This window comes from Haliotis rubra, unplaced genomic scaffold, assembly GCF_003918875.1.
Source record: "Haliotis rubra isolate DU_JTF1 unplaced genomic scaffold, ASM391887v1 Scf653, whole genome shotgun sequence".
Lineage (NCBI taxonomy): Eukaryota > Metazoa > Mollusca > Gastropoda > Lepetellida > Haliotidae > Haliotis > Haliotis rubra.
In genome coordinates, this window is record NW_025767361.1 from 496883 (window position 1) to 510257 (window position 13375).

Genomic DNA, 13375 nt, shown 5'->3' on the forward strand with positions numbered 1-13375 from the left:
CCATGGATGCACACATCACCTCCATCAGTAGAGCCTGCTACTACAACACCCATAACATCAGCAAAGTCCGCGACTACCTTGATACTGACACTTGTAAACTTCTGATGCATTGTCTTGTCACTTCCAAACTCGACTACTGTAATTCACTATATGCCAACCTCTCAAATAAATCACTCAAGAAACTTCAAAGAATCCAAACTTCTGCTGCCAGATGTATCACCCACACTCATCGTCATGACCATATCACCCCAGTACTACAGTCTCTACACTGACTCCCCATCTCTGCAAGAATTACCTTCAAAATCCTCATTCTGACTGATGACTGCCTCTACAATGATAACTTTCCTGACTATCTCAAACATCTCATCTCTGTGTATGTACCTCAGCGAAGTCTCCGATCCTCCTCCGGCTCTCTCCTAACCCAACACAGATCTCCAAACCAACTGTCTGACCGAGCCTTCTCCTGTGCCAGCCCTAAACTGTGGAACTGTCTTCTCCTGTGCCAGCCCTAAACTGTGGAACTGTCTTCCAAAGGAAATCAGGAACACTTCATGGAAAGAAACTTTTAAATCTCTGCTAAAGACCCATCTATTCACTGCTGCCTTTCTGTAAAGTTATATGAACTATTTCCGTCGCCAATATCGTCACAGCGCCACTGAGCATCTCTATGGTGGATATTAGGCGCTTTATAAATACATTATTATTATTATTATTCATGGACAGTTCTCTGTCAGTTTGCTGCGTGCTTCCAAGTTAAAATCATACTTTAACCCGAAATCTGTTTGTAAAATAATCTATTGCGTAACCAAGTAACAAAGACGTCACAGTTTTAAAATTAATAACACAGTCACATAATGAATAATGTCAGAAACATTTCAGTTCATTTACGCTAGATTTATATGGAACTCTATCATTATTTTCGCAAGTGAATGATTTTGAATTTTGTCCGGGATTCCAACCCGAATCGTTTCATATGAGTACGTCGAATTATCGACTTCAGCTAAGGCGACACGTGAAATTAACAATTACATGTTTTCTTATGTTTGCATAATGCTAAAAATGCTTCAAAACTATTCTAATAACGATGTTCACATTCAAAGAACTGATATAAACGTTCGATGAGAACAAAATACCTAAACATTTATATCCTTGTTTAGGGGGGCTATATCTGTTATAGTCCACGTCAGAATGTATTTACAGTGTACAGGGAATTGATGAAATACTGCTTCAGGTCCCAAGGGAATGATGCTGATCCGCGTTCCATGCAGCGTAATTATCAGCTCGAGACGGAGCTTGGTGCACTTGCAACAGCGGCAGAGAAGTATCCCACGTGCATCACGCAAGTACGACTCTCACAGTATAAACACAGAACACAAACAACAGGTTTATCTTCAAAAGTTTTCCACAAGGGAATGTATCGTGAAAGTGTAAAAGTAAGGATGCCTTCTTCACTTGTGGAGGATGGTTGCCCTTCTTCATTGGTGAAAGTTCAAAAGTTGGATGTGGAGGAGGAATGGTGGAGGGTGGTTGTCCTTCATCACTTGTGGAGGATGGTTGTCCTTCATCACTGGTGGAGGATGGTTGCCCTTCATCATTGGTGGAGGATGGTTGTCCTTCTTCACTTGTGGAGGATGGTTGCCCTTCTTCACTTGTGGAGGATGGTTGCCCTTCTTCATTGGTGCAGGATGATTGCCCTTCATCATTTGTGGAGGATGGTTGCCCTTCATCACTGGTGGAGGATGGTTGTCCTTCTTCACTGGTGGAGGATGGTTGCCCTTCTTCATTGGTGGAGGGTGGTTGCCCTTAATTACTTGTGGAGGATGGTTGTCCTTCATCACTTGTGGAGGATGGTTGTCCTTCCTCACTGGTGGAGGATGGTTGCCCTTCATCATTTGTGGAGGATGGTTCCCTTTCAATACTTGTGGAGGATGGTTGCCCTACAATACTGGTGGAGGATGGTTGCCCTTCATCACTGGTGGAGGATGGTTGCCCTTCTTCATTGGTTGAGGATGGTTGCCCTTCTCGACTTGCTGAAGTGGTTGGATGATAACAGACATGTCTGGAGGTCGGCTGTACAAGGCATCTAAGAACGGGAGTTTACTGTCCGTCTCCGCTCAACATTTGAGCTCCATGTTTGAGGATGTTGCCGAAAGTCTGAGGATGCTGTAAATGTCTGATGATGTTGTGGGTGTCTGAGGATGCTGTGGGTGTCTGAGGATGTTGTGGGTGTCTGAGGATGTTGTCTGAGGATGTTGTGGGTGTCTGAGGATGTTGTCTGAGGATGTTGTGGGTGTCTGAGGATGTTGTGGGTGTCTGAGGATGTGTGGTGTCTGAGGATGTTGTGGGTGTCTGAGGATGTTGTGGGTGTCTGAGGATGTTGTGGGTGTCTGAGGATGTTGTGGGTGTCTGAGGATGTTGTGGGTGTCTGAGGATGTTGTGGGTGTCTGAGGATGTTGTGGGTGTCTGAGGATGTTGTGGGTCTGAGGATGTTGTGGGTGTCTGAGGATGTTGTGGGTGTCTGAGGATGCTGTGGGTGTCTGAGGATGTTGTGGGTGTCTGAGGATGTTGTGGGTGTCTGAGGATGTTGTGGGTGTCTGAGGATGTTGTTGACGTTTGAGGATGCTGTGGCTGTCTGAGGATGCTGTTGATAACTGAGGCTGCTGTTGATAACTGAGGATGCTTTGAGATGTCTGAGGACAATATGTGAAGCCCATTTCTGGTGTCCCCGTGAAATGGTGTTTCCGTGATATTGCCGGAATATTGCTAAAGGGGGCGTAAAACTAAACTCACTCACTCACGCATGCCTAACGGACGCATCTCCGTGGAACGAGTTACAGAGTCTCAGCCTCTTGTGCCAACCCTATACATTGGAAGACAGTACACATGCTTATGAAACTGTCCAAATATCATTGCATTATGATAGTTACACAACTGCAATATTGCTCACACTTATTGAACAGTTACGGAACAGTGTTTTAAATAACTCAGGTCTACACCAACAGCCTAAAAGGAAGCGTCATCGATTGTCTCCCTTTACCAGCAACGCCACATCAACTCCGTGTGAACACGACGCCCGTGGCGTCAACAGACACCACACCATTGCACACACCAACAACAATGGTGATTATTCACTAACTATGCGGGATAATTACTGCAGCAAGAACATAACCCTCCATCAACCTACTTTCAGATCAATTTCATAGTAATTCAAGGTGTAATCCTCTGCATTAACAGTCATTTCTCCCGTCATTGCGGGACCCTCAGCATCCTCATCCACGATGAACGTCGCCGGGGTTATGTTGCAGTGCACGTCAGCTGCACGTACAGGCAGTACAAGTGTCATCAAACTGTCTGATGTCTTCCCATAAACACCACGAACATGACGACGTGTCAAATCAGCACAGACAATGTACCATGAATGTCTGATGTCGGGTTGTTCCCGATAACACGCACAGGTCACAAATCAATAATAATAATAATTATTAAAAAAATAATTCATTTATATAGCGCCTAGTATCCATCTGACTAGTTGCTCACAGGACGCTGTAATCAGAATCTGATTATTATTACCCCGGATAACCCACGCTGCCTCTGAGGCGCTAGAAGGTTAATAGTCACATAACATCCCACCGGGTACCCATTTTCTGCTAGGTGGACAGAGGCAATTTTCAACAAACTCACTTGCCTAAGGTGAGACCACATGTATCACATGTGCTTCGTTGTGGGGCAGGACTCAAGTCCTGGAAACTCTCGGGAGTCAAGCTGCCAAACACGACCACCCATCCAAGAACTCTCCGGACTCGACGTTGCTTAGCTTCAACTGATTTGTGACCTGAGCTCTACGCACAGGACGACACACAGAAGATAAGTAGTGTTTGACGTGGATAGTAGTAATGTCACGATTCATCGGTGCATCGCAGGCAAGTTAAGCTCGATTCATTTTTTATAGTATCGATTCATATTTTGACATAAATCGGTTATCACTTTGATGTTGCACCGATATTTCATACAAAACATTTTTTTTTTAAAACCCGCCTTCCTAATATGTGCCTGAGACAATACTAAGCCATAACTTGCGACAGGTACAATGTAAGCACTGCCTCGTGACAGGTTCACTAAAGAAGGAACATGTTAAGAATTATTAATAGTAATTACACTCTTCAAAAAGAGGAACGCATAAGTGCGGCAAAAATAATACAAATGTATTTTTTCCTGGAAAAGAGGAAATCATCACGCCGAGATCGTGTGCCACTAATCGAAACAGCAGACAAAGATCCGATTTGGTGGTGGTTCAGGGGAATTAGACAGCAAATGGTACATCAACGAAGTCCTTGCACGTCACAAGCTTCCGATTATGGACCGACTGAGCGAGTTGTTCCAGCATGACAACCCTACTTCACATACAACACGCGTCACGGTCCGCCACCTTGCCAATTCTAACGTCAATGTCTTGCCATAGCCTTACAAAGCACTGACTTTGACGCCATCCTGTGGACTCAAGTAAACAAAAACACAACAATGAAGGCTGCTGTTGTGTTGACAAACACTTTTACTATAGACGTGTGAATTTTCACATTTTACCATTGGAATTACATGAAATAATTGCTCTTAAACTAACGGAATAAATTCATCTAAAATCTCTTATGCGTTATTTATTGAAGAGTGTATGTCCTCGTGAAATCGCTATGATACAGACCCGCGTTCATTTCCCAGTTCCCAGTTATAGTGCATGACGGTAATGTCACGATTCACCGGTGTATCGCCGGCAACTTTGCACGATACGATACACGGTTAATTTGTTTTAGTATCGATTAATATTTTGACATATATCGGTTATTACTTTGATGTTGCATCGACATGTCTTGTTAAATAAAAACAGGACATTATTAATATTTGAACATAACACATTTTTCTCTTGTAATTTTGTTGTACAGAAAGTCAGATATTAACAGTAATCTGTAACAAACTGTTTGGTGACTCGTGAGTTATGGCATGAACTTGCCATCCAGGTAATTGATGCTTGTTACGCGCAAAATGTCGGAAATGTAGTTTCATAGTAAATGGGTGATCACTTCCAGAAGCTCACTCCACGGGGCTTCTAAGGCCTTGCCGAGCGATGGGGTAGCCTTGTGGTTAAAGCGTTCGCTCGTCACGCCGAAGACCTGGGTTCGATTCCCCACAGGGTTACAATGTGTGAAGCCCATTTCTGGTGCCGTGATCTTGCTGGAATATTGCTAAAGGCGGCGTAAAACCCAACTCACTCACTTACTCACTCTTAGGCCTTGGTTGGTTTTGGATCACACCGAAGCGCACGAAGCATAACTGGCCTCTCCTCAGATATGACTTGGTTTAAAGCAGGCCTCAGATCATTCAGCAATGAATGGGTACTCGGAAGAATGAAGTAGTCGAGAAACTGTTAATCTAATCGCCATATAGCTGGAATGTTGCGTTAAGCAACAAAGAAACAATTCTGTTACACAATTCTGTTCAATTCATGAAACACATTAAAATATTTGCCTGACTGCTTACGGAACATTTCGTGGCATTTTTGTACAGGAGTTGTCTAAGAAGCCGATTGTGTTTTGTGCGTAAGTTTGGCATGCCTGTGGTAGGTTCGAATCCCGGTCAGCTGCAAGGTTTGTTAGCACTCTACCCTAGCTTGTTGGTTTTACCACAGTGGTAAACATAACGGTAATATATCTGAAGTAATGCTCAAAGCGGCGTTAAAACCACCTCACTCACTCACCGATTTCTCTTGTAGACAATTTCTGCTTATGGGGACGCAAAATCCCATCGGAATTTGGCTTACGGATTATACCGAGAAGGCCACTTTATGAACAAGAATATTTATCAAAGAGCTAAACCAATATTCGCTTTCTTTAATCATGATGAAGTCAACGTATCCTAACTGTTTAAATATGTGTTCATGATGTCAATCACTGGATTGTCTGGTGAAGAGTCCATTGTTCAAAGACCGCTGTTATACAGCTGGAAAATTACAATATTAATCTTAACGCGTGCAATTAAATTGTGCAGATTTTACGAATCTTCAATCAGTTCGGTCTCTTGAAGCTTGCCAGCACTGCACGTGTGAGCATATGTGTGCGTGCGTGCGTGCGTGTGCGTGTGCGTGTGCGTGTGTTGCCGATCTTTTGAAAATTCTCAAGTGGTACCATTACACGAGAAGACATACACTATAACGGGGAATTAGGAATTGAACGGGTATGTATCATGACATGAGAAGCCGTGCTCTATAACGAGGAATTGGGAATTGAACGGGTATGTATCATGACATGAGAAGCCATACACTATAACGGGGAATTAGGAATTGAACGGGTATGTATCATGACATGAGAAGCCGTGCTCTATAACGAGGAATTGGGAATTGAACGGGTATGTATCATGACATGAGAAGCCATGCTCTATAACGGGGAATTGGGACTTGAACGGGTATGTATCATGACATGAGAAGCCATGCTCTATAACGGGGAACTGGGAATTGAACGGGTATGTATCATGACATGAGAAGCCATGCTCTATAACGAGGAATTGGGAATTGAACGGGTATGTATCATGACATGAGAAGCCATGCTCTATAACGGGGAATTGGGACTTGAACGGGTATGTATCATGGCGTTTGCATGAGGATACAAATGTTATCATTAATTGTTAAGATTCATCTTCTTTAATGAATCTGTTATGGTTGTATTATCTGTTAATGTTATAGGTTGTACAACAAATAATCAACAATGATTCAACTGCTATACGTTGTAATTGTAAAGTTGGTTTGGTTGTTTGTATGTAGTTAACACCGCACTCAACAACATTCCAGCAAACCCGTGAAGTTCCGGGTTAGAATATTGATCTTCAGTAACCAATGCTTGTCGTAAGAGGCGACTAACGGGATCGGGTGGTCAGGCTCGCCGACAAAATAACACCCAAACCTTCAAAGCCTTCGGCATATATCTCATCCAAACTGGCTTTTTAGGTCGCTTGTAATCCCACATAACCAACTAGTGTAAACCTAAAAAATGCTACAAAACAAAACATTAAAGCAAACAAAAACAAGTACCAACCAAACCATCCCCTTCAACCTATGGCGATTCAAAACTGATTGAAGTATAATTATGCAAGACTAAGAGATAGCCATATTTTTCGATCAACCACTAAATGGTGCAAAATACGCATTATTATGTTTGATACGTTTGGATAAATTTGGAGAGAGAGAGAGAAAGAGAGAGAGAGAGAGAAGAGAGAGAGAGAGGAGAGAGAGAGAGAGAGAGCAAGTACGGGTGTCTCTTTCCGTCCAACTTATGGGCATTACATGTAGATTTTACGTCTCTTCAACCAGTTAGCACTTAACTTGTGAAACGTTATTGATGGACCACAGTTTGGTGTATATGAGCAGGATTAATCGTCGTTTGAACCATATTCCATTATTTCAAAGCGTGTCAACTTGATGTAGCAAGAGAGCCTGAAATGATGCAAGTCCTCCCACTACCGCGACACCCGCGAAATTGAGTATCGTTGTAACAGGGTCGACTGTTTTACAAATTCATTTCGTTATGTTATAATAACAGGTGAAGATTAGAAGCGGCCTACAGCAACCCATGCTTGTCGTAAGAGGCGACGGCACCGGGTGGTTTGGCTCGCTGACTTCTCTGACACATGTATAGATCGATGCTAATGCTGTTGGTTAGTGGATTGTCTGGTCAAGATTCTGGCATTTTCTTTTCGCCGGCATGGAGCTAGATTATTGCGTTATGTATGTTCAGTGTTTTTTCATGCCGCTTTGGCGTAGTCTTTAAAGCGTCGGCTCGTCACGCCGAAGACACGGGTTCGATTCCCCACATGGGTGTAATGTGTGAAGCCCATTTCTGGTGTCCCCCGCCGTGATATTGCTGGAATGTTGCTAAAGGCGGCGTAAAACGTACTCAGTCAGTCAGCCATGCCGCTTTGGCAATGCTGCAGTAATTTCACGAAGTTTGACACTAGAAACAGATTGGTCCCTGGCATTCCAGCCAACAGTCCACTCTGTAGTATTTCATTCATCAGGATTCAGGATAAATTACAGTCCGTTTGATTTCATTTGAGACAGATGACCACTTGCTGGTAAAACAGCCAGGTAATCAACAAGTGTGTGTAGTGAAATGTCAATTTCACAGGTGCAACTCGCACACCTGGCTGTTCTATCAGCAAGTGGCACTCCCTCTTAAGAAATACCCCAAAGTGACAACAAAATGATGATCGTTTGTTAAACAACTTTTTTATTCGGGTGTCCAAAATTATGAGACAACTCATCAGAGTTGGTCTGTCGATTTCATGTGACTGTGCAAAGTTTGATCTTGTTGCGTTCATTAGACTTTGTGTTAGTGAGCAATTCATCGGTCTTAGATGAAATCAAACGGACTACACACTTTATTGACACAAAACGAATTGCAGTCTTATACAATAAGAAGAGCGAAACTCAAACAAACTGGCCAATCAGAGAGGTGCCTTCAACGTGTTCAACGTGCTTCTATAGTTGGTTAAAATTGTTGTTCGGGTTTTGAAAAGCCTCTAAAAATTTGATGGTTGATAATCTGTATGAACCCTTATTTTGATATTCATTTAAGATTGTGGCACTATTGCTCTTCCATACATTCGTAGTATTTATTGATTTTGAAATATTTAAGCCACAACACCCAAATCTATGGTTCCCCCCTGGAAGTACTAACCACCAGACTCTCCAAACCTCCTCGTGCAAGCCAGTGACCCACACAACGTTTTAGAGATATCTACTCTTAAAAAAACTGGACAGGAAGTATAGCTTTAACAAACATTTTAAAGACATATATATTAAGAACCCACAACCATTTCTCTTTATCACCACCCCTAAACACAGCGCCTGGGATGCACGTGCACAACACAGTTGTGTCATTTTTGATGCACGTGCATGATGTGTCATTCTTGATTTTGACTTTTTTCAAGAAGGTCGATAAATCGCTGTAGACCGTTAATTTTGACAATCATCTTGCATTACAAGTCGTTAGTGTTTGTTTTTAGCCGTTTTTTGGTTTGAAAATGAAACTCGTGCATATGCAAATTTCACGTCATAGACCAATCATCTGTCAAGAGCTATTATTGTACAATCAACTATGGTCATAAGGAAGTGCAAATGGTGATGCATTCTCAAAACATTCATTATTATCATATCAACATTGATAGACTCCGATGTATCTCCCATTTATTTCAATCTTAATATAGAAATGAGGTTCCCCTACTTTTTTTTAAGAGTATTGTTGAGTTGTGTCGCAAAGTCAATGTAAACGATATCACGAGAATTCCGGGGTCGCATCGAACTCTACGGTGTTTACACAACCAGTGGTTAGAAATTCATGATATATTTCACTTACCCGGTAACACAGCTGAACGCCAGATGCGGGTGTGTTACCAAATACCATCCAGGTGTACATAAAAGTAAACTGATCTAGCACAGGTGACATGCCAGTACGATTTACTATTGTTTACTTTTATTCTTCAAATAATCCAAACTCGTGAAAGCAAATCTGATGACGATAAGTGTGCTTGTTGTGTTAAGACTGTTTAACTTGCTGTTAATGCTCTAAAACGAAAAAGGACAAGGGCTGAAATCCTTTCACAAATACTTTACATTCTGTACAGCCGAAAGTAACATAACGAATAAAATGAATGAATGAATGAATGGATGGAATGAAAAGAATGAATGAAACGAACGATCAAAATAGGAAAAAGTGGGAGGTTTAAATACATAGAATGGATAAATGAATGCACTAAAATATTTCGAATAAATGGAAAGAATGATAGAATGCATAGAAAAGATGAATCGAATGAATAACATAGACTCAATAGAGGGCGAGAATCAGTAGAATAATTAAGACTACGAATAACTGAAATTACTGAATAGAATAAAAGAAACATGCTGAATGAATATAAATAAATGGATAAACGAACAGAATGAGTAAAATGCATAAATAGAATGAATGAAGGAATGAAAGAATAAAATAATGAATGAATGAAAAGAGCGTATGATTAGAATGAATAAACGGTCTGAATAAATAAATATCAAAATGAATGATATGGAGTTTTCCCAGTATTCCTGTAGGGTAATAGGTCAGTAATACTTCAGAGCTCAATGGTGTATTCATGCTCTCAATCACTAGTTTGATCAGTAGAGGCATAACCTTCATTTCAGAAGAAGTATCAATGTCCTTACATTCCTACCTTCAGTGCAGTTTATACAGACTCGTGAAGATCAGGGTTAGAATATATCTTCAGCAACTCACGATTGTCGTAAGAGGCGACTAACGGGATCTTCTTCTTAGTTTGGTTCTTGTGGGTTTGCTGGATGATGTTGCTGTCGTACACGGTGGTGTTTTACACAGGCCCTCGTGGCTTTGCGAGGATTAAAGATTAAAAAAAATAAAATACTGAGATTACCCCCGACTCGAAATGCTTCACAGTATAATCAATCCTGATAAATTGTACTGTGAAGCATTTCAAGTCGGGGTCGTCGCAAATGTTTTTGTTTTTTTATCTTTAATCCTCGCAAAGATGACCACTTTATGATTTATTGTGCTGTGAAGCATTTCGAATCGGGGGGTCATCTCAATTTTTTAAATCCTCGCAAAGACACGAGGGCCTGTGGTGTTCCAAGGGCGATATGACTCACCCACTCACTCACTCACTCACTCACTCACTCACTCACTCACTCACTCACTCACTCACTCACTCACTCACTCACTCACTCTCACTCACTCACTCACTCACTCACTCACTCACTCACTCACTCACTCACCCACTCACTCACTCACTCACTCACTCACTCACTCACTCTATCTAAAATTTTGAAGCAGTAAACTCATGTTTAAAGCAGTAAGATTTTCTTAGATATTTCCTAAGATAAACTTATGAGCCTTCAACCATTTGTATTGATATATTAAAGTGCTTTGACAGATTCGGATTAAGGATCGCTCCCTGTTCTGTCAACACGAGTGACCTACTGCTGCGGGGCTGGGTCAGTAAGGGTCAGTGAGGATTAGCTGGACAGTCTTATCTAACAACGACACGCAAAAACCCAAACAAAAACAAAACCAAGAAATCCATCTCCAGAACATACACAACACCAATGCACAATTTATCGTCGACAATAAAATAAAATTCTTTTGGGGTTGGTGTAGTAATACAAGACATATCTTATGTATAACAACTTCTTTATTTTGTTACGTCGTTGTAAACAAAATATGGAATTGTTATCCATAAGATTTGTCTTGCATTACAAAACAAATTGCAACAATTAAGTCGACCGCCTCCTTGGTGTAGTGGTTAGAGCGTCCGCCCGGAGAGCGGAATGTCGCGGGTTCGATCCCCGACCGCGTCATACCAAAAGACGTTATAATATGGTACTTGTTGGTCCCTGCCTGGCGCTCGGCATTAATGGGTACAACAAGGACTGGTCGGCTCGGAGTCAGTATAATGTGTCTGAGTGGGGTATTCATGCTTCACTGCGGCATGGTATCTCAGTGAGCTAGCACTATAAAACCAGCTTAAGTCTGGGCTAGTACAAGCAGCCGCACATACACATACACACGCATGCACGTCGTCATATGAGCGAAATATTCTCAAGCACGACGTTAAACCCAATTTCACCTCACCTCACCTCACAATTAAGTCAACGACACATTAACACGGATGAACAGCTATACGACCACTGTTACGTTGTTACGTAAGTACAGAGTGAGTCCACGTGTGAGCTAGAGCAATGTAATATTGAAAGACCATTATTCCTCATGGTTAACAGATGGCCGAATTGGATTATTGGTTTGAACGTATTTATTCCATGAACGGATGGTCGGATCGGCCAACAAGCTTTGTAGGTTCATTTGAATGCCTCTCGGGATAAGATGGTTAACATGTTACAAACCCTTAACCCGAGTAACACGCTGATATAGCCAGAGTGCTTGAAAATAGATAAATAAGTAGCTAGATTTTGATGTGTTGGTCACCAGTGAAGGACATTACTCTATATGAACAATTCCCAATCTAGACAATAGCCCGCACTGATACTGACTTGACCAAGTTGACTTTCTCCCACCCATAACATCACAAAACATACGATTAATTCATATTACAAACACTTAGTATTAAAGCTGCACCTAAACACCTTTAAAAATCAACGCAGTCTGTTACAATTAACAGCAGGTTTTATTTCAATTTACCGCAATATTAATTACAATTTACTGCACCAGCTTCTCAGTAGGAATGATAGAAATAAAGTTTGAAAATCCCATTTCTGTTTCTTTTAACATGATTGAGGTTGGAATTGAACAAAGTCGAATAAAGACTGGATTTCGAATTTCTTAGGAAAGTATATGGAATGAGAGATGTTAGTTACCGCACCTGTTATTACAATTTGCCGCAGTTTATTACAATTTACCGCACTTCTTATTACAATTTGTCGCACCTGCCTCTCAGTTCCAAACGTAGAAACTGGAACTCAATTTTTCGGGTTTTGTTTTGTTTTGTTTCTTATGATGGTGGTCGGAATTTACCATAATGAAATTGAAGTAGCCCGAAATTTGCAGTCTTTTCGTAGAGTAATCTATGTTAATTCAATGTTTTCAAGTCCGGGTTTTTATTTATATAAAACTTAGTCTCACATTTAAACATCATGAATGTTTCTTTGCATAATAGGCAATGAAATATATTTTATAATAATTCACCGCAGTGGTTATCACAATTTACCGCAGTTTAAGTAATTACAATTTGCCGCAGTTTTTATTACAATTTATCGAACTTGTTATTACAATTTGCCGCTGCTTTTTAAAATATACGGCTCCTGCCTCTCAGTACGAATGATAACAACAGCAAAAATGTTGTTACTACTTCTGGTATCAAGCTGGCTGGCGGTAATTAATCTGAAATAATAATAATTATAGCATACATGTATTTGTACCGCGCACATATCCATGCCTAAGCATGCTCAAAGCGCACAAGCAATCTGATTATTATTACCCCTGTGAAGGCTAGAAGGTTAATAACGACATGACTTATCCCATCGGGTACCCATTTTCTGCTGGGTGAACAGAGGCAATTTTGAACAAACTCACTTGTCTAAGGTGAGACAACATGTATTCGTTGTGGGGCAGGATTGAAGTCTCTCAGGAGTCAAGCTGCCAAACACGGTCACTCATACTAAGATTGTCCGCTGCCAACGCTGCTTAACTTCAACTGATTTGTGACCTCAGCTCTATGCACAGGTCCACACACACCCACACACCACCACACACCACCACAAATGTTTCAAGCTGTGCAACACATACGTCACGCACGTTAGCTTTCTTTGTTGCATAAATTA

The 13375-nt window shown here is 41.3% G+C and overlaps 1 protein-coding gene across 1 annotated transcript; it reads right to left on the reverse strand.

Annotated features, from left to right (window-relative positions):
• Positions 1-1475: 1475 nt before the first annotated feature.
• LOC124257241 (extensin-1-like) lies at positions 1476-1889 on the reverse strand. Its single transcript, XM_046691254.1, has one exon. The coding sequence runs from the start codon at positions 1887-1889 to the stop codon at positions 1476-1478; it is 414 nt and encodes a 137-aa protein (XP_046547210.1).
• Between the last annotated feature and the right edge of the window lie 11486 nt (positions 1890-13375).

What these genes read in the sequence shown, in the direction of transcription:
- LOC124257241 (XM_046691254.1), bottom strand. Translation starts at nt 1,889, where the DNA reads ATGAAGGGCAACCATCCTCCACCAGTGAGGAAGGACAACCATCCTCCA.